Below are 22,263 nucleotides of genomic sequence, written 5' to 3'. Positions count from 1 at the left end.
TGTAAAGGGTTTAAACACTGTTTCCCATGCTTGTTCAATGAACCATAAACAATGAATGAACATGCACCTGTGGAACGGTCGTTAAGACACTAACAGCTTACAGACCAGTAGGCAATTAAGGTCACAGTTATGAAAACTTAGGACACTAAAGAGGCCTTTCTACTGACTCTGAAAAACACCAAAATAAATATGTCCAGGGTCCCTGCTCATCTGCGTGAATGTGCCTTAGGCATGCTGCAAGGAGGCATGAAGACTGCAGATGTGGCCAGAGCAATAAATTGCAATGTCCGTACTGTGAGACGCCTAAGACAACGCTACAGGGAGACAGGACGGACAGCTGATCGTCCTCGCAGTGGCAGACCACGTGTAACAACACCTGCACAGGATCGGCACGAACATAACACCTGCGGGACAGGTACAGGATGGCAACAACAACTGCCCGAGTTACACCAGGAACGCACAATCCCTCCATCAGTGCTCAAACCGTCCGCAATAGGCTGACAGAGGCAGGACTGAGGGCTTGTAGGCCTGTTGTAAGGCAGGCCCTCACCAGACTTCACCAGCAACAACGTCGCCTATGGGCACAAACCCACCGTCGCTGGACCAGACAGGACTGGCAAAAATGTCTCTTCACTGACAAGTCGCGGTTTTGTCTCACCAGGGGTGATGGTTGGATTCGCGTTTGTCGTCGAAGGAATGAGCGTTACACCGAGGCCTGTACTCTGGAGCGGGATCGATTTGGAGGTGGAGGGTCCGTCATGGTCTGGGGCGGTGTGTCACAGCATCATCGGACTGAGCTTGTTGTCATTGCAGGCAATCTCAATGCTGTGCGTTACAGGGAAGACATCCTCCTCCCTCATGTGGTACCCTTCCAGCAGGCTCATCCTAACATGACCCTCCAGCATGACAATGCCACCAGCCATATTGTTCGTTCTGCAAGACAGTAATGTCAGTGTTCTGCCATGGCCAGCGAAGAGCCTGGATCTGGCAAATCTGGTGCAGTCCATGAGGGGGAGATGCACTGCAGTATTTAATGCAGCTGGTGGCCACACCAGATACTGACTGTTACTTTTGATTTTGAACCCCCCCCCCCCCCCTTTTGCTCAGGTACACATTATTCCATTTCTGTTAGTCACATGTCTGTGGAACTGGTTCAGTTTATGTCTCAGTTGTTGAATCTTATGTTCATACAAATATTTACACATGTTAAGTTTGCTGAAAATAAACGCAGTTTACAGTGAGAGTTTATATGCTGTAGTTAAAATTCTCTCTCTCAAGTGTGTTTCTACAAGTATCTCTTTCTGCAGGTTTAAGTATTTGAATGTATTGATAGAGCTGCATGTAACACTGCACAATGAACAATAGTTCACTTAATTTCAGTTTTTGACAAAATAAGCAATGCATAGTGTAGAAAATCATTGTACAATCTAAACTGTTGTGAAATATATTTTCAATAACCAAAAATATTGTATTTTCAGCTGTTTAAAGCTGGTGTACAAAACCGAAAGTAAAAGAAGCAAAAACTAAAGAACTGGAAGCATAGAAATAGCGCACATAGAATATATCTACGGCTTCTTATGCTTGCTTTCGATGAGAATAACATATCTATAACTCACATTTCTATGTGAATTTGGTCAGGTTGCCCAAAAAGTTACATATTGCAGCTTTAACAGAAAAAGAAAAAGAGTGAGTGAAACAAACTGAGAAAAAGCAGGGAAGGGAAAACATGGTGAAAATGTAGTGATGAGAGGTAGAGAAAGAGGGAGAAATAACATAGAAACACTGTCAAAAGAAAACAGGGAAAAGGGAGGGGGGAGAGGGGGACATTCATTTCAAAGCGAGTTGTATAGAGGCACCAAGCCTCAGAAGAGCTGTCATTGTGCTCGTGGTGTCAAGTTATTAAAGTACATCACATCAATTATGTTCTTCTTCTCTACTTTTTGGTCTGAAAGGTTATGATTCTTATGGTGCTGTAGGAGGTAATAGAGTCAAACGTCCTTTCCATATCAAGCGGCCACTCCAATTAAGAGAGCAACTCTTCAAAACAACAACATTGCAATGTCACTGTCTGCCAAAGTAGCAGATTGGGAAATAAATAGGATCCTGAGAGAAGCAGTCGGTAATCCATTCAGACTGCCTGATTTAGCCCTATCCATCTAGATCCCTCCCTCTGTCCTCACACCACCCCACCACACCCATACAGGACAAAGTGCCCCTTGACTCTTTGGAGAAAATCTAAGAATGAAAATTATATAAGATAGGAGGCGGATTCAAGTCATTTGCTATTTTCTCTCCTTCCTGGTTAGATCACATGACCTCTCATTGCAAATCCAATTATTATTTTCCCCCAGTTTTTGGCAGAGTAAGTACTCTACTTGGTTTTTTAAATGCCAATAAAACCGAGGGACCCCCAGAGAGTTTTCCTTTCAAGTGCCTGATCTAGCGTCCTCCAGTTGGGTCCTCAGATCGTGCATGTGACACAGGCATCTTCATGGCCAGCCTCTGATGGGGGAAGCCATGTTCCCCTCCTCCCCCACTCTCCCCCCCTTGGCCTGAGGAGGGGCTGTACTCCCCCTGCCCACCATAAGGAGGCGACACCAGAGGCTTGCTGGGCTTGTAGGCCTGGACTTCTGAGCCCGCTATGTCGTAGTCGTTGCCGTGACCATTGCCGTGGCTCTTGCTGTGGCCATTGCCGTACTTCCTGTACCGCGCTCCTTCTCCTCCTCCCTCCTCCCCCTCTTCCGCCATCTCAAAGGCCTTGCGTTTCAGCGGCCCTCCTGTCTCAGAGCCGGCCCCTAGGCTGTGACTGGGGTAGCCATAGCTGCCCCCCGCCATGGTGGACCGGGGGGTCAGGGGGGTAGGGGTGCTCAGCCCAGAGGGGAGGTAGGAGGCACTGGGGTGGCTATGGCTGTAGCTGGCTGCCAGGCTGGTCTGGAGGTGGGGGTAGCAGCCTGGCGGGTAGTTGTATACAGGGTTGGTAGGGTTGTAGCTGGACACCAGGGTGGGGGTGGTTTGCAGAGAGGCTGGGGGAAGTGCTGAGCCGGGCTGGAGGCAGTATCCTGAGGAGAGGTAGGTGCTGTTGTAGGAGAGGGGGTAGTCCTGAGAGGGGGGTCCATTACAGGAGCCACCACCACTATACCCAGGGTCAGAGGTCAAGTTACTGTTCACCACCGTCACACTGCCCGTGCCAGGGAGGCCCACTGATGCTGATCCCACTTTGGCCCCTGCTGCCAGGGCCTCCAACGCAGGGTAACACTCCATGCCCTGTCCCAGGGCCCAGGGCTCAGTCTCACTCTTCAGGAAGGTCCCAGGCTCTGAGTAAGCCCCTGGGGCAGGCCTTTCATAGGGCAGCTCCAGGCCTGAGTACTTTTCGGCGTAGCGCTTTAACAAGGAAGACGCGGTGAGGGCAGAGATGTCATCGCTGGCCCAGGGGTATCCGGCTGCAGTGGTGTAACCACGTGAGTCGTGTTTGTGGGCGGAGGGAGGGGAGGTGGTGGAAGACACATCCAGGTGCTGCTCAGGCCACTGGGACAGGGGGGCCGCGTGCTCCGGAGACCAGTGCATCTTCAACAGACCTACAGACCCACAGATAGAGGACAGGGAGAGCATGGTTATTCACCACGTATTACATTTTGTCAGGTGCCACAAAGAGAGACCTCGGAAAATTACAATTGGCTCAGAACAGGGCATCACGGCTGACCCTTAAATGTACATGGAGATTTAACATTAATAATATGCATGTAAATCTCTCATGGCTCAAAGTGGAGGAGAGATTGACTTCATCACTACTTGTTTTTGTAAGAAGTGTTTACATGCTGAATGCACCAAGGTGTCTGGTTAAACTACTAGCACACAGCTTGGACACCCATGCATACAGTACCCCACAAGACATGCCACCAGAGGTCTCTTCACAATCCCCAAGTCAACAACAGACTATGGGAGGTGCACAGTACTGCATAGAGCCATGGTTACATGGAACTCTATTCCACATCATGTAACTGATGCAAGCAGTAGAATCAGATTTTAAAAAACAGATAAAAATACACCTCATGGAACAGCAAGGACTGTGAAGAGACACACACACAGGTACAGACACACCTACACATACGCATGATAAGACACACACTCTACACACATACACATGGATTTGGTATTGTAGATATGCGGTAGTAGAGTAGTGGCCTGAGGGATTACACTAAATGTGTTGTGAAAGTGTTATGAAATGTAATGTCATATCATTTTTTAAATTGTATATAACTGCCTTAATGTTGCTGGACCCCAGGAAGAGTAGCTGCTGCCTTGGCAGGAACCAATGGGGATCCATAATAAATTCAAAACCCATCAGTCCAGTTTTAGAGCAGAGATAACTGCAAATTATTCAAGTTGTTCAGATAACCATACCACACTGGTAATACACTAACTAGATGCAAATATATTGAGTTTATACAAGATAAAATACAACGAAGTTCCACTTTACTCAAGGTTTCATGGAGATTGACTTCTTTCTCACTTGAAAACCCAAGGAAATAAGACTTTCTTAAAAACATTACAGTCCCGCTGACCAGCAGAGCCCATTATCATGTCTTTGCTTAGCAATCCATCTTCTCCCCAGTGCCCCACACTGCTCCTACAGCTCTACCCGCAGAGGGTACCTTGTGCTCTGAGCTCCTCCATGCCTAATCGTCATGAACAACACAGCCCCTGGCCTGGTCTCCAGGGCGATAAGCCCCTATCAGCCGCCCCGCTCCCTTCTGTCCTGCTCTCTCACTGGGAGCATTGTTGTCCCTCTGTACGGGGCTCTGTGTGTGAGACCCCCACTCTACTCAATCTAACACGAATACACACACACACACACACACACACACACACACACACACATACACAAACAACCGCATACACACTCACACACGCACATTAGTGCAGTGTGTTCCATTGGTGCAGTGATCAACCATTTTGATTGGCTTTGCAGGCTGCGTGTCTTTGAGCAGGCATTAGGCTGACATTCCAGGCATTGCAGAGTATTATTAAACTGTCCTGACCCTTTGAGCCTGGGCCAGAGGGACTACAACAGAACTGAGAGGGAGAGGGAGGGAGGGAGGGAGGGAGGGGGAGAGAGAAAGAGAGGGAGGGAGGGAGGGAGGGAGGGAGGGGGAGAGAGAGAAAGAGAGAGGGAGGGAGGGAGGGAGGGAGGGGGAGAGAGAAAGAGAGAGGGAGGGAGGGAGTGAGGGAGGGGGAGAGAGAAAGAGAGAGGGAGGGAGGGAGGGAGGGAGGGAGGGAGGGAGGGGGGGAGGGAAAGAGGGGAAAGAGAGAGAGAAATGTGGAGACAGAGGGGGGGGCAGGGAGGAGGGAGAAACCTATGGTTGTTCACATGCTTTACCAGTTTCCCCTATACTAGTCAGTTGTGTGGAGGTGAGCGTTTATGAGCTCAGTGTTGAGTTTGTTTACACTACAACTCTGTAGCGTTTGGTGCCTACATCTGACTGTCTGCTCTCTCCATACACTAAACAGTGTTTTTGTGTGCCCATACATTTGTGGGAGTACAATGTTTGAACACGGCTTTATCGACTGTGCCAGAAGTAGTTTGTTGTTGTTGAGCTGTGGACAGGGACAGTCCAATGACTGGCTGGAATTCCCTGGATTACAGACACATTTACAGGGGGGATTGGAACTTGGCTGGGGAGGGACTGGACGACTGGGATCTCAGGATTGGATGAACGGAATTATGGGACTGTGATCGTATAATTTAGGGATCAACGTGGATCATTTAGCGGCCCTTCTGTTGGTTCTGGTCAATGTGTGACTAAATCCCGCACTCACAGGGAGCCAAGTCCCAATCCCCCTGGAAATGTCTCTGTGCTCCAGGGAATTCCAGCCAGTCATGGGACTGTCCCTGTCCCCAGCTCAACAACAAACACACCACTTCTGGCACAGTCGATAAAGCCGCGCTCAAACATTGCACTCCCACAAAAGTACGCGCACACAAATACACACTCTTTAGCGACGGAACTTTGTTCAGGCTTGAAGCTCCCGACCAGCTGACCTGGCTTTTGAGAGACTGTGTTGGATCAGGGTTAAGTCGAGGGAAAGAATAAACACAATCCACACGGACACATCTACAGTATACTAGGGTGTACATACAAAGGCTTACACAAAGTGACTTCAAGGGAAACACACCTATACGCATACACACTCTCCGAGACACAGACTGACCCACACATGCACATATACTGTACATGGGGATATACACAAACACACACAGTCTGAGTAATTCTCACTGAGATGGGAGCCCTCTCTAATCAAGATGAGACATTTTCTACTGTACCAGGCTTAATCTATGTTCTGTAAACCTAATCTATACTCAAACTGTCTGAAGGCTGAATGAAGTCAGGAATCAGGATCAGACTGGTCCCGACTGGACTGGAAACCATCAAACAACACAATTATGGATTAGGAGATGCAAAGCTAGTGTGGGTGCATGTGTGTGTGATTTGTTGCGCATGCATACAGTACTTGTGTGTCTGTGTGCACGCACATGTCTATGCTTACAGTAGTAGTGATTCATAAAGGAGGGCGAGGAGATGCCAGGAAGGATTAGGGAAAACAGTGAGTATACAACACAGCCATCTGTAGCAGAGGATGTATGGGGACTAGGGTATGGAGGAGGGCCCACTTTTTAATGGCTTTTTAAGCATTAGGTATGTGTGTTTTTTGTTTCTCATCATCTATTGCTGTCCTGTTGTTGGAAGCATATTGTTGTTGTTTGTGATGTTGTAAGTCTTCAAAATGATTTTGAAGGGTGTTGAAACTTCACTCTGGGTGATCATACAAAACATGGCAGAGACAAAATGTGTTCTCAATTTGTGCGAACTCAATTGTTCGCACAAACCTCCTATTGATATTTAAATGTGCGTAAATAGGATGCTTTACGCATGTTTGAAATGTCAATGGGAGGTTTGTTCGAAAGTTTGAAATTATGCATGCATTTCTGAAATGAGGATTTGCGCTATAGTATCTCATGATGGATTGAATGATGTCAGAAGTGTGAAACAGTGACTTATGCTGTAGCACAACATTGTTTCAAGACACTGGTTCCAAATAGTGCTACTTGTGTGCATTGCATGATTCTAACCGTTTACTAAACTATGGTTCTATAATCAAATCAAACTTTATTTGTCACATGTGCCGACTTTACCGTGCTTAATTGCAAGCCCTTAACCAACAATGCAGTGCTGACGTTTAGACCTAACCCTAACCCAGACCCTAACCCAGACCCTAATCCAGATCCTAACCCAATGTTTTGAGTGTGTGGATGGATCTAACATGTTGTGCAAATGAGAGTTGACTGAGTGTGTTTGTGTGAATGTATCCGTGTGGCGTACGTGCGGACACTGTCGTGGGGACCCCAAACAGAAACAGCTGTTTTGAGCAGAGGAACCTTCTCTCTCTGTGTCCAGCCTGTCCCTCAGCTCCTATTGTCCCCCCACGTCCCCTAACAAAGCCACAGGGACCCTATTGTCTGACAGCAGATCCTATAAGAACTCAAACATCTCACTAACTCAGACCACCAGCTCCATATATCCACCAGCCGTACTGACAGTTTACAAGACGTGTGTGTGTGTGTGTGTGTGTGTGTGTGTGTGTGTGTGTGTGTGTGTGTGTGTGTGTGTGTGTGTGTGTGTGTGTGTGTGTGTGTGTGTGTGTGTGTGTGTGTGTGTGTGTGTGTGTGTGTGTGTGTGTGTGTGTGTGTGTGTGTGTGTGTAATGAGTAGTCCCAAAAGGATAGTGGCTCCTGAAATCTGAGACCTGGAGGAAGTGAGATAGAGTTACAGCCCCCCTGTTCATCCACCACACACGCACACACTCTCCCTGTCACTCACACACACACACACACACACACACACACACCAGCCTCCTCCTGCTCCCCGGGGTCAAGGCTAACTCTACACCCCAGCTTTTCTTTTCCTGCCTCAAGGACTAAGGCCCTCACATGGATCCAACACACCTCATGGGACCAGGGGGCCAGTAAAACAGGCATATTGTGCATGTGTGTGTGCCTGAGCAACGAACAGGGAACAGGGGGCTTGTAAACAAGAGCTTGATCAATCCAATCAGAGGATGGCTAGTATGTGCCCCCCCCCCTCCTAGTCCAGCTTTCAACACCATCCACTCTGTCCGAAGCTCTGACCCCCCCTCCCCCCTCCACTCCATTGCAGCCAGCCTGTGAGAGAGCAGCTTAGTCTCGCTGGACTGGTCCTAATTACATAGCCGGGTAGAGAGAGGATTTAGCTTCTGCTCTCTCTCTCTGTCTCGCTCACTCTCGGTCTCTCTCTCTCCCTATACCTACTGTCAATCACCAACGATGACCAGTGTGCAAATTACCCTTCCACAGCCAGCAGAGACATAATATGTGCTGTTCAGGTTTGTGTTCTCTAGAACTCACAACACCACAAATCCCTAAGACTGGAGAGACCAAACCCACTGATGATGTTCCTCATGTTCAACCTTTTCAACAATCAACACACACTCTTATTCAGAATAAGATAATGGTTGTAATCTAAATGAAAGAATCTGATCATTCAACCTATTGGTCAGAGTTATGTACATGCACATGATCGATGCGAGCAGAAGAGCTGCTGGTGTGAATTCTTTCCCCCGCTTGGTAGCGGTCCACTGCATGGTCAGTATTAGCAATTAAGGGTTAATCAGATGAATAGTGGAGAGAGAAAGGCAGGGATGCGGGGGGAGGGGCACATGGACCTGGGATTTGGGGGTGGGGGGGTGCAAGGCATCAGAGGCATTGGACAGGAGGGGAAAGAAAACTGCCCTTATGGTAGGTAGGCTGACCACTCCAACATCACTATTACTCAGTAAATATTAAACAAAGACTTCAACTCTTGCTGGACACACACACACACACACACACACACACACACACACACACACACACACACACACACACACACACACACCACACACACACACACACACACACACACACACACACACACACACACACACACACACACACACACACACACGCACATGCACATGTACACACACATACACAGACATGCGAACATACATACAGTACCAGTAAAATGTTTGGACACACCTACTCATTCAAGGGTTTTTCTTTATTTTTACTATTTTCTACATTGTAGAATAATAGTGAAGACATCAAAACTATGAAATAACACATACGGAATCATGTAGGAACCAAAAAAGTGTTAAACAAATCAAAATATATTTTATATTTGAGATTCTTCAAAGTAGCCACCCTTTGCCTTGATGACAGCTTTGCACACTCTTTGCATTCTCTCAACCAGCTTCATGAGGTAGTCACCTGGAATGCATTTGCAATTAACAGGTGTGCCTTGTTAAAAGTTAATTTGTGGAATTTCTTTCCTTCTTAATGCATTTGAGCCAACATGTTGTGTTGTGACAAGGTAGGGGTGGTATACAGAACATAGCCCTATTTGGTAAAAGGCCGTCCATATTATGGCAAGAACAGCTCAAATAAGCAAAGAGAAATGACAGTCCATCATTACTTTAAGACATGGAAAATGCCAAGAACTTTGAATGTTTCTTCAAGTGCAGTCGCAAAAACCATCAAGCACTATGATGAAACTGGCTCTCATGAGAACCACCACAGGAATGGAAGACCCAGAGTTACCTCTAATGCAGAGGATAACTTCATTAGAGTTACCAGCCTCCGAAATGACAGCCCAAATAAATGTAACAGACACATCTCAACATCAACTGTTCAGAGTTGACTTCGTGAATCAGGACTTTATTATTATTATTATTATTTTAACCTTTATTTAACTAGGCAAGTCAGTTAAGAACAAATTCTTATTTACAATAACGGCCTATCCCAGCCAAACCTGGGCGCCGCCCTATGGGACTCCCAATCATGGCCGGATGTGATACAGCCTGGATTCAAACCAGGGAATGTAGTGACGCCTCTTGCACTGAGATGCAGTGCCTTAGACTGCTGCGCCACTCGGGAGCCCTAGTGGTCAAATTCATGGTTGAATTGCAGCAAAGAAACCACTACTAAAGGACACCAATAAGAAGAAGAGACTTGCTTGAGCCAAGAAACATGAGCAATGGACATTAGACCAGTAGAAATCTGTCCTTTGGTATGATGCGTCCAAATTTGAAATCTTTGGTTCCAACCGCCGTGTCTTTGTGAGATGTAGAGTAGGTGAATGGATGATCTCCGCATGTGTGGTTCCCACTGTGAAGCATGGAGGAGGAGGTGTGATGGTGAGGGGGTGCTTTGCTGATGACACTGTCTGTGGTTTATTTAGAATTCAAGGCACACTTAACCAGCATGGCTACCACAGCATTCTGCAGCGATACGTCATCCCATCTGGTTTGCACTTAGTGGGACTATCATTTGTTTTTCAACAGGACAATGACCCAAAACACACCTCCAGGCTGTGTAAGGGCTATTCGACCAAGAAGGAGAGTGATGGAGTGTTGCATCAGATGACCTGGCCTACACAATCACCCAACCTTAACCCAGTTGAGATGGTTGGGATGAGTTGGACCGCAGAGTGAAGGAACAGCAGACAATAAGTGCTAAGCATATGTGGGAACTACTTCAAGACTGTTGGAAAAGCATTCCTCATGAAGCTGGTTGAGAAAATGGCAAGAGCATATGTGGGAACTCCTTCAAGACTGTTGGAAAAGCATTCCTCATGAAGCTGGTTGAGAGAATGGCAAGAGTGTGCAAAGCTGTCATCAAAATAAAACATGCATGCATTTGATAATTTGAAGTTGGCTCGCACTACTTTGAAGAATCTAAAATATAAAATATATTTTGATTTGTTTAACACTTTTTTTTGGTTACTGCATGATTCCATATGTGTTAATTCATTTTGATGTCTTCACTATTATTCTACAATAAAGAAAAACCCTTGAATGAATAGGTGTGTCCAAACATTTTACTGGTACTGTACACTGTAGCTGAGATAGTTGACCTGTGTAATGTTGTGTTTGACTGAGATAGACAGATAGGTCTGTGCCGGTCGTAAAGATCAGGATGTAAAGTTTGAGTGGGCCGTTCAGGCCGGCCGAGCGGCCAGAGTGAGAGAGAATCCTGGTCATCCTGCAGATAACTCGGGTTGTTGGAATGTCTGGAATTCAACCTGAGATATATTTACACAGCACATATCCTCACCATATGCAAGAGAGAGACCGAGAGAGATGAGAGGACAGCAAAAAAAAAGTGTTTGTTTAGGGCCCTGATTAATCACACTCTATCAGCTGGTCACTCATTATTGGGTGATTTGTATTCGTTAGTACTAATTCAAGCCATTGGTTGGATCAATACGGAACGCATCAGTGGACCAATGGGACATTAATATACAGGGACGCCCGTGAGGACTCTGTGGACCGCCCACCCTCCAACAACCACTCCCCACTGGGCACAGATGTCAATTGAATGTCTATTCCAGATTGGTTTGACGTAATTTCATTGAAATGATGTAGAAACAACGTTGATTCAACCAGTGGACCACTATGGCCACAATGATCCATACAATACACACAAACTACCTTAGATTCATACTAAAAACACCACAGGCACTGAAACTGTATGTTATGTACTGTATTAGCATTGGATGCATGGCCCACAAGCACTAGATACTTTACTGGCCAATCAAGCCTGTCAGAGAAGAAGCTACTGGTGTGTCACTTCTTTTCTTCCCCTCTCCCCTTACCCCCTCTATCCTGTTTTTTTTAGCAGGGCATGTCCTCCATAGGGCCACAGTGATGTCAATCTACATACCATCAGGTCCTCTTAAAATAAAACATGCATGCATTTGATAATTTGAAGTTGGCTCGCACAGCTACTGCCTGAAAAGCTCAAAGTTAGCCTGTCATACTGGAGCAGCAAACTTTTGAGTGTGAAAGCTGTTTTACTTTGAACATTGGTTTTGGTTAAACAGGGTTCTTGTTCTTTCTTTCTACCTCTTTCCCGCTACACCTCTTCTGTGCCCCCCTCTCCCTCAGTGTGTTCATCCATGCCTGTGTGGTTTAGGCCACCCCTCCCCCACACTATGTCTCTTTCAGCTCACCCACACATGTGGCCGGAGCTGCCTGGCCTCTCTGCTCATTGTGTCCACTCATATATCAGCCTGCAGCTGACCAGTCCCTCCTCCTGACCATCTGCCCTTTTTCTCTCTCTCTCTCTCTCTCTCTCTCTCTCTCTCTCTCTCTCTCTCTCTCTCTCTCTCTCTCTCTCTCTCTCTCTCTCTCTCTCTCTCTCTCTCTCTCTCTCTCTCTCTCTCTCTCTCTCTCTCTCTCTCTCTCTCTCTCTCTATATATATATATATATATATATATATATATATAAACATAGTTCTCTTTTTCTGTTTCTTTATTCCTTCCTCCCCTGCCTTTTGCCCTCTGCCTGCTCTCTGCTGTTTCTCCATGCCTCCTGTGTTGAATGACTAAACGGTCTCTCTGATCTTGCTGTTGGCTACAGACTCCACATCATTGCAGGCCAGGGCAATATAAGCCTTTACCACCTAATGAGGACCTTAAATGAGCTGGACTCAAATTTGCTTAACAAGCTGTCATGAACACTATGTTGGCCTGATGTGCACGTTTGTGTGTGTGTGTCTGACAGAGAGAGAGAGAGAGAGAGAGATACAGAGAGAGAGAGAGAAAGTGTGTGTGCGAGCATGCGTTCCTGTGTGTGTGTGTGTGTGTGTGTGTGTGTGTGTGTGTGTGTGTGTGTGTGTGTGTGTGTGTGTGTGTGTGTGTGTGTGTGTGTGTGTGTGTGTGTGTGTGTGTGTGTGTGTGTGTGTGTGAATCCCTACACACCAGTTTAATTAATGCTCATTGACACCCCGTCACTAACGACCTGACTCTCATTCACAGAACCACTTCACCCTGGGCTGTTTACCTACAGGCCACACAAGCTATTCACTACCACGTTTATATCACACACTCCTAACTATGACAACTGTGTATGTGTGAGTCTTTAAAAACAGGAATGTTACAGATGTACGCTAGGCAAACTCATTTCAGACAAGACACAAGTCATGTGTGTTCACACAACTCACTCTTTCTTTTCAAGGAACCACAAAATAAAATTTGGGAAAATATGCCTATAGTATCTTTCTCTTAGCTTAGCAGGAGTCCTGCTAGCACACAGAGGTAGGAAATGTGCATCCCTAATGCATTATTTCAATCATGTTAGCGTGGTAATCCTGTTAAACCTTCTTCTAATCAATAACCTCAGTCAATATGAGCATATTCATTAGCTTGGCTTAGAGACCCCTCATGCAAACGCATATTGAAGCGTAACAATGTACCCAGCTTTCACCAACAATACACACCCATTATGGGAATGCATCACACACAAAAATACCAGACTTTTTGTGTGTCAAATGAATAACATCTAAACATACAACATAATAATGTCCACAGAGGCAATCCATGAATTGGTCTAGTTTTACACCAGGAGATAGGAAAGGGTACGGTGGCAAAGTCCAGGGGGGCAGGGCTAATTTGACCATCTGTGAGTGGACACAGGGCATAAAATACATAACGAGGTGGGACTGCTCACTGTGACATTGTCAGTTCCAGCCTGACTGTACCAGCACACCTCACTCACATGGAGGAGAGAGGATAAATAGGATATTCTCTACCCCAATACATTGGACAGGAAGATCATTGTTGTTTAATAGTGGACTTTCATTGAGAGAAAGAAAGAACAGAGGGAAGGAGAGCAACCAAGCTCTCTCTGTAGGGGGTGACAGGACTGAGCATCTTGCAGCCCTGCTCCCTGGTAAAGAGGAGGGTACTGAGTCCACTCAGAGTTGGTGGGAGGGGGGACACACGTTACACATTCTGCTGCTGGCTGGTCCCGCGCTGCTGCTGGCTCTCTGAGTGGGTCTGTCAGTGTTTGTTATCATACACCACTCCATGGCTAGCCTCAGTAACCTCCACTACTCCTACACACTGATGACTGCCAAGGAGAGAGAGCAGGGAGTTAGACACCGCTGGAAAAATACAACACACACCTATGTATGTAATCACATCAAAAAGCTGTATTCACACACTGATTGTATAGTCACATTGAAGTGACCCAAATGCAAACACTTATTCTCATCTTTGAGCACATTAATGCTCCCTCACTCACTAGCTCACTAGCTCACTTGCATGTCAAATGAATTTAAGAAAATGTCAGTAATACTAATTACTACTAATACATAATTACTATGACTGAAAGGATTAATGTAATTGAGAGAAATCTAAAACAAAAACACTAGAAAAACAGGAGTATTTTTGTACACATTAGGTATATTATTGGAGCTAACAGGAATGTACACACTAGGTATATTATTGGAGCTAACAGGAATGTACACATTAGGTATATTATTGGAGCTAACAGGAATGTACACATTAGGTATATTATTGGAGCTAACAGGAATGTACACATTAGGTATATTATTGGAGCTAACAAGAATGTACACATTAGGTATATTATTGGAGCTAACAGGAATGTACACATTAGGTATATTATTGGAGCTAACAAGAATGTACACATTAGGTATATTATTGGAGCTAACAAGAATGTACACATTAGGGATATTATTGGAGCTAACAAGAATGTACACATTAGGTATATTATTGGAGCTAACAGGAATGTACACATTAGGTATATTATTGGAGCTAACAAGAATGTACACATTAGGGATATTATTGGAGCTAACAAGAATGTACACATTAGGGATATTATTGGAGCTAACAAGAATGTACACATTAGGTATATTATTGGAGCTAACAGGAATGTACACATTAGGGATATTATTGGAGCTAACAGGAATGTACACATTAGGGATATTATTGGAGCTAACAGGAATGTACACATTAGGGATATTATTGGAGCTAACAGGAATGTACACATTAGGGATATTATTGGAGCTAACAGGAATGTACACATTAGGGATATTATTGGAGCTAACAGGAATGTACACATTAGGGATATTATTGGAGCTAACAGGAATGTACACATTAGGTATATTATTGGAGCTAACAGGAATGTACACATTAGGTATATTATTGGAGCTAACAGGAATGTACACATTAGGTATATTATTGGAGCTAACAGGAATGGGCGTACTCTTCATGAAAGACACGTGCACAATTTAAACCAAACAACATATAGTGCTGTCTGTGTGTGTGTGTGTGTGTGTGTGTGTGTGTGTGTGTGTGTGTGTGTGTGTGTGTGTGTGTGTGTGTGTGTGTGTGTGTGTGTGTTACCGCAGTGCCAAATGCTCGGAAAGGAAGGGAAAAGCTTCTGCCCTCTGATTGCAAAACAGCAACACCACCATCAGAAGAAAAAAGACTAAAGAGTTTCCAATTCTCTGCACCCACCAACGCCTCCTCACACACTAACACAGTTACACACACACGCACCAAAAACAGCAATCAGAACTTTGTACTTTGTCAAGTGTTGAAGAATGCAGATGTGTTATTCCCATACAAAGCAAAAATACAGGAAGCAGGATAAAAATATAAAGATAACTGAGGAATTTGGGAATATATGAGATGATCAACATTTACATTATAGACACATCCCACTGGGCACTGACATCAATTCAACGTTAATTCCATGTTGGTTGGAAACAACGTTGATTCAACCAGTATGTACCCAGTGAGATTGTAGAGAGAAAAAAAACATGTTAATAAAGATTGAGAATCATTTTGAATATTTGTATGAGAGGAGAAAGCTATCTTAATTCAACAGCAGGTTTAGAGGGGAAGAAATAAAGTGACAACACAAAACCGGTTACGGGAGTGAAAGAAGAGAAAAGCAAAGAGAGAAAAGAGGAGGAATGTGGAGAGCACAGCGTGATAAGACAAACAAGAGAGATAAAGAATCTGTTGGTATGGGAGAGAAATAAAGCAGGAAGAAGAAAGAAACAGAAGGAAAGGAGGAAATGCTCTAAAACAAAATCCAGTCCTACCTGCTCATGCTTGTATTTCCTTGATATGATGGGTTCTGGAAGCCAATAGAATGACCCACACAGTAAGGCAGTGTTTTTCCACTTCTGGGACTCTATCCTTCTCTGCTCTCCCACTCTACCCCTCCCTCTCGCTCCCCTAGTGACAACAGAGCAGCACATACATCCCCTCCCCCATCCACTCCTCCCCTCCCCCTCTCCATCCCTCTCTTTTGTTAAAAACTATTTAAGCAGGAAGGGAGAGAGGCAAAAAGTGACCAATCATGACGTGTCAGAGAGGAGCCTGTATTCTCCTGCGGATTGTGTGTGTGTGTGTGTGTGTGTGTGTGTGTGTGTGTGTGTGTGTGTGTGTGTGTGTGTGTGTGTGTGTGTGTGTGTGTGTGTGTGTGTGTGTGTCTGTGTGTGTGTGTGTGTGTGTGTGTGTGTGTGTGTGTGTGTGTGTGTGTGTGTGTGTGTGTGTGTGTGTGTGTGTGTGTGTGCGTGTGAGAGAGACCACAATTAGACCCAACCAAATCATGAGAAAACAAGAATATAATTACTTGACACATTGGAAATAATTAACAAAAAATGCTATTTGGCCCTAAACAGAGAGTACACAGTGACAGAATACCTGACCACTGTGACCAACCCAAACTTAAGGAAAGCTTTAACTATGTACAGACTCAGTGAGCATAGCCTTGCTATTGAGAAAGGCCACCGTAGGCAGATCTGGCTCTCAAGAGAAGACGAGCTATGTGCACACTGCCCTCAAAATGAGGTGGAAACTGAGCTGCACTTCCTAAACTCCTGCCCAATGTATGACCATATTAGAGACACGTATTTCCCTCAGATTACACAGATCCACAAAGAATTTTGATAAACTCCCATATCTACTGGGTGAAATACCACAGTGTGCCATCACAGCAGCAAGATTTGTGACCTGTTGCCACAAAAAAAGGGCAACCAGTGAAGAACAAACACCATTGTAAATACAACCCATATTTATTTATTTTGCCTTTTGTACTTTAACAATTTGCACGTCGTTACAACACTGTATATAGACATAATATTGCATTTGAAATGTCTTTATTCTTTTGGAACTTCTGTGAGAGTAATGTTTACTGTAAATTTCTATTGCTTATTTCACTTTTGTTAATTATCTACTTCACTTGCTTTGGCAATGTTAACTTATCTTTCCCATGCCAATAAAGCCCTTGAATTGTAATTGAATTGAATTGAGAGATAGAGAGAGGATTGGTGTTTTTCTGATTGTGTGACTGGTACACTGAGTATTGAACACACATTCATCATACACAGATACATTCATGCACACACGCACACAGACATCTGAAAGATGCTGAATTCTCTCCTTCCACGCTCACATAGGAAGTTGAGTTATTGTTAATGATTCTCATTGATTAGAACATTGAAATAAGTCACCATGTCAATAATGCCTAATACCTGACACTCCATCCCCCAGCACATACGCACACACACACGGGCAAGCATGCACACAAGCAATAAAACACAGCTGTAGGTCTGTATTTAGAGTTGTGGCGTAGGCCGGACACATTCAGGCACTCCTCAAATCAAATCAGATTGTATTTTTCACATGTGCTGAATACAACAGGTGTAGAACCTACGTGAATGCTTACTTACGAGGCCTTTCCCAACAATGCGGGGTTAAAAAGTAAGAAAGTTAGCAAACATAAATAGAAAATAGTAACAGAATAGGTAACAATAATGTTGCTATATACAAGGAGTGCCAGTACCGAGTCAATGTGCAGGGGTACGAGGTATTTGAGGTAATTGAGGTAATATGTACAATGCCTTCGGAAAGTATTCAGACCCCTTTACTTTTTCCACATTTTGTTATGTTACAGACTTATTGTAAAATGGATTAAATTTAAAAAAATCCTCAGCAATCTACACACACAATAATCCATAATGACAAAAAAAATGCAAATGTATTAAAAATAATAAACAGAAATACCTTATCTTATCAGTAAGATGGCGCCGACAGATAAGGCAGCTCTGCTTCTGGCTCCTAAGCCACTTTGCAGTTTTTTGTTATTTTTTAATGTAGCGACCCGCACAGACAGCTGTGTGTTATGTGTTAGGCTATTAGTTGGTTGTGTTGTACTTACCAGTACCCAGTGTTCACAGGGTCCGCCATGCCAATCAATCTGCTATTTGCCAATCACGGGAATGCATGGAATGTTCTGATGCCGGGCATCCTGGTGGTTGGCGGAATGGCGTGGAGGGGGGTTGGGCAGGGGGATGGAGCATTGGAAGTTAAGACCAGGTTTAGCCATTGTTCTCTCTCTTAGGTCTGGCCTTCACAAGAGAAGGTCACGGTTGTTTTATAGGGGTATCCTTCATTTATTTGGCGTGGGCTACGGCCAAACAGTAGCCTGTGTGAAGTTGGGTTAATAAACCGTCAATTTGTAAACTCAAACCTCTGTCTGGACAATTGTTCCTTTGTGATCTAGTCAGGTCATTACATTACATTATTAGGCTAGACATTTTTTGTGTTATTACGTACAGCCGGAAATAACTTTTGGATATCAGAGCGACGGTAACTCACCAGCATTACGACCAGCAATACGACTTTCCAGAATTGGATCCTTTGTTCGTACCCCCCAGGCAAATTGGACTTATTCCAGAGGCTGCTCCAAAACACCGCCGGCGGAGAAGAGGTATTCGGAGTACAGAGACAATGTGGAGTCGCAATTCAACGGCTCAGACACAAGACATATGTGGCAGGGTCTACAGACAATCATGGATTACAAAGGGAAAACCAGCCACGTCACGGACACCGATGTCTTGCTTCCGGACAAGCTAAACACCTTCTTCGCCTGCTTTGAGGATAACACAGTGCCACAGACTCGGCCCGCTACCGAGGACTGTGGGCTCTCCTTCACCGTGGCTGACATGAGTAAGACATTTAAGCGTGTTAACCCTTGCAAGGCTGCCGGCCAAGACGGCATCCCAAGCCGCGTCCTCAGAGCATGTGCAGACCAGCTGGCTGTAGTGTTTACGGACATATTCAATCTCTCCCTATCCCAGTCTGCTGTCCCCACTTGCTTCAAGATGTCCACCATTGTTCATGTACCCAAGAAAGCAAAGGTAACTGAACTAAATGACTCACTTCTGTCATCATGAGTGCTTTGACAGGCAAGTTAAGAATCATATCACCTCTACCTTACCTGACACCCACTTCAATTTGCTTACCGCCCCAACAGATCCACAGACGATGCCATCACAATCACACTGCACACTGCCCTATCCCATCAAGACAAGATACCTATGTAAGAATACTGTACATTGACTATAGCACAACCTGCAACGCCATAGTACCCTCCAAGCTCATCACTAACCTTGGGGCCATGGGTCTGAACCTCGCCCTGTGCAACTGGGTCCTAGACTTCCTGACGGGCCGCCACCAGGTGGTAAAGGTAGGAAACAACACCTCCACTTTGCAGATCCTCAACACAGGGGCCCCACAAGTGTGCGTGCTCAGCCCCCTCCTGTACTCCTTGTTCACCCATGACTGAGTGGCCACGCACGCCTCCAACTCAATCATCAAGTTTGCAGACAACACAACAGTAATAGGCCTGATTACCAACAATGACGAGACAGCCTACAGGGAGGAGGTGAAGGCCCTGGGAGAGTGGTGCCAGGAAAATAACCTCTCACTCAACGTCAACAAAACAAAGGAGCTGATTGTGGACTTCAGGAAACAGCAGAGGGACGACGCCCCTATCCACATTAACGGGACCGCAGTGGATAAGGTAGAACGCATCAAGTTCCTCAGCGTACACATCACTGACGATCTGAAATGGTCCACACACACAGACAGTGTGGTCACAGGAGGCTGAACAAATTTGGCTTGGCCCCTAAAACCCTCACAAACTTTTATAGGATGCACTGTCAACTGTGGAACCTTATATAGACAGGCGTGTTCCTTTCCAAATCATGTCCAATCAAGTTGTTGAAACATCTCAAGGATGATCAATGGAAACAGAATGCACTTGAGCTCAATTTTGAGTCTCATAGCAAAGGGTCTGAATACTTATGTAAATAAGGTAAATCAACTTCATTGGAGTCCACCTGTGGTAAATTCAATTGATTGGACATGATTTGGAAAGGCACACTGTCACGTCCTGACCAGTAAAAGGGGTTATTTGTTATTGTAGTTTGGTCAGGGCGTGGCAGGGGGTGTTTTCTGTGTGTTTTGGGGTTATATTCTATGTCCTTTTTTAAATGTTTTGTATTTCTTTGTTTTGGCCTGGTATGGCTCTCAATCAGGGACAGCTGTACTTCGTTGTCGCTGATTGGGAGCCATACTTAGGTAGCCTGTTTTCCTTTGGGTTTTTTCTGTTTAGTGTTGTTACCTGACAGAACTGTTTTGGCTGTCGTTCATTTCTTGTTTTGTTTAAAGTGTTCCATTAAAATATTATGATGAGCACTAACCAAGCTGCGCCTTGGTCTACTCCTTCAGACGGCCGTTACACACACACCTGTTTATATAAGGTTCCACAGTTGACAGTGCATGTCAGAGAAAAAACCAAGCCATGGGGTCGAAGGAATTGTCTGTAGAGCTCTGAGACAAGATTGTATCGAGGCACAGATCTGGGGAAAGGTATCAAAAAATGTCTGCAGCATTGAAGGTCCCCAATAACACAGTGGCTTCCATCATTCTTAAATGGAAGAAGTTTGAAACCAACAAGACTCTTCCTAGAGCTGGCCGGCTCGGCCTAACTGAGCAATCAGGGAGAAGGGCCTTGGTCAGGGAGGTGACCAAGAACCCGATAGTGACTCTGACAGAGCTCTAGAGTTTCTCTGTGGAGATGGGAGAAACTTCCAGAAGGACAACCATCTCTGCAGCACTTCACCAATCAGGCCTTTATGGTAGAGTAGAAACATCTCAAGGAAGACCAATGGAAACAGGATGCACCTGAGCTAAATTTCGAGTCTCATAGCAAAGGGTCTGAATATGTATGTAAATAAGGTATCTCTGTTTTTTAAAACCTCTTTTCCCTTTGTCATTGTAGGGTATTGTGTGTAGATTGATGAGGCCAAAAAATTATTTAATCAATTTCAGAATAAGGCTGTAACGTAACAAAATGTGGAAAAAGGGAAGGCGTCTTAATACTTTCCAAATACACTGTAGGTACGGGTAAAACTGACTAGGCAATCAGGATAGATAATAAACAGAGTAGCAGCAGCATATGTGAATTGTATAAAAGTGTGTGTGTGTGGCGTCAACATGTGTGTGTGTGTGTTGGAGAGTCAGTGTAAGTATGTGTGGGTCCAGTGAGTGTGCATAGAATCAGTGCAAATAGTCCAGGTAGCCATTTGATTAACTGTTCAGCAGTTGTGGATAGAAGCTGTTCAAGAGCATTTTGGACCCAGACTTGGTGCTCCGGTACCACTTGCTGTGCGGTAGCAGAGTGAACAGTCTGTGGCTGGGGTCTTCGACAATTTTCCTGTCCTTCCTCTGACACCGCCTGATATAGAGGTCATGGATGGCAGGGAGATCTTTCACAATGATGTAATGGGCCGTCCGCATCATCGTCTGTAGCATTTGTGGTCGGATACCAAGCAGTTGCCATACGGTGATGCAGCCAGTCAAGATGCTCTCAATGGTGCAGCTTAGAACTTGTTGTGAATCTGAGGGCCCATGCCAAATCTTTTCAGGCTCCTGAGGGGCAAGAGGCGCTGTCGTGCCTTCTTCACAACCATGTTACTCTGACCGTAGACACTCCAGCCCACAGTACACAGTCCTTCTGCTTACACAATTATCCACACACACGTCTTTTTCATGCCTGCATGCATTTAAAAGTGCTCTCTTTAAATCTTCACACACACACACACACACACACACACACACACACACACACACACACACACACACACACACACACACACACACACACACACACACACACACACACACACACACACACACTCGCACGCACACTCGCACGCAGGTTGAAGTTTATTGTCATTAGACTTATCCTGGATGCAGAACCAGCTGCAAAGTAAAAATGGGCTATTTTGTAAATATTCATGGTCTTAAGGGTTAGCAGTGTGGTTAAGGTTAAGCTTAGGTTTAAAACAGATTTTATTACTTTGTGGCTGTGCTAGTGACCACTGCCTCCAGAACAAGATTCATGACAGAAAACGCTAACCTGCCACACACACTGTTTTGAGGTCAAAATGTGAGTAGTAGTAGTGGTAGTAGTAGTGGTAGTGGTGGTAGTGGTGGTGGTAGTGGTGGTATTGGTAGT

At 45.0% G+C, this 22,263-nt stretch overlaps 1 protein-coding gene across 1 annotated transcript; it reads right to left on the bottom strand.

Moving 5' to 3' along the window:
- Positions 1-1,934: 1,934 nt before the first annotated feature.
- LOC115150510 (putative fidgetin-like protein 2) lies at positions 1,935-16,129 on the bottom strand. The gene is made up of 2 exons (XM_029693881.1): positions 15,992-16,129; positions 1,935-3,575 (listed from the first exon to the last, which is right to left on the bottom strand). The coding sequence occupies exon 2, from the start codon at positions 3,562-3,564 to the stop codon at positions 2,440-2,442; it is 1,125 nt and encodes a 374-aa protein (XP_029549741.1). The 5' UTR covers positions 3,565-3,575; positions 15,992-16,129; the 3' UTR covers positions 1,935-2,439.
- Between the last annotated feature and the right edge of the window lie 6,134 nt (positions 16,130-22,263).

The sequence above is a fragment of the Salmo trutta genome, chromosome 16 (genome assembly GCF_901001165.1).
Source record: "Salmo trutta chromosome 16, fSalTru1.1, whole genome shotgun sequence".
Classification (NCBI taxonomy): domain Eukaryota; kingdom Metazoa; phylum Chordata; class Actinopteri; order Salmoniformes; family Salmonidae; genus Salmo; species Salmo trutta.
The sequence above is the reverse complement of the archived record's forward strand: the minus strand, read 5'-3'. Positions and strand labels throughout refer to the sequence as shown.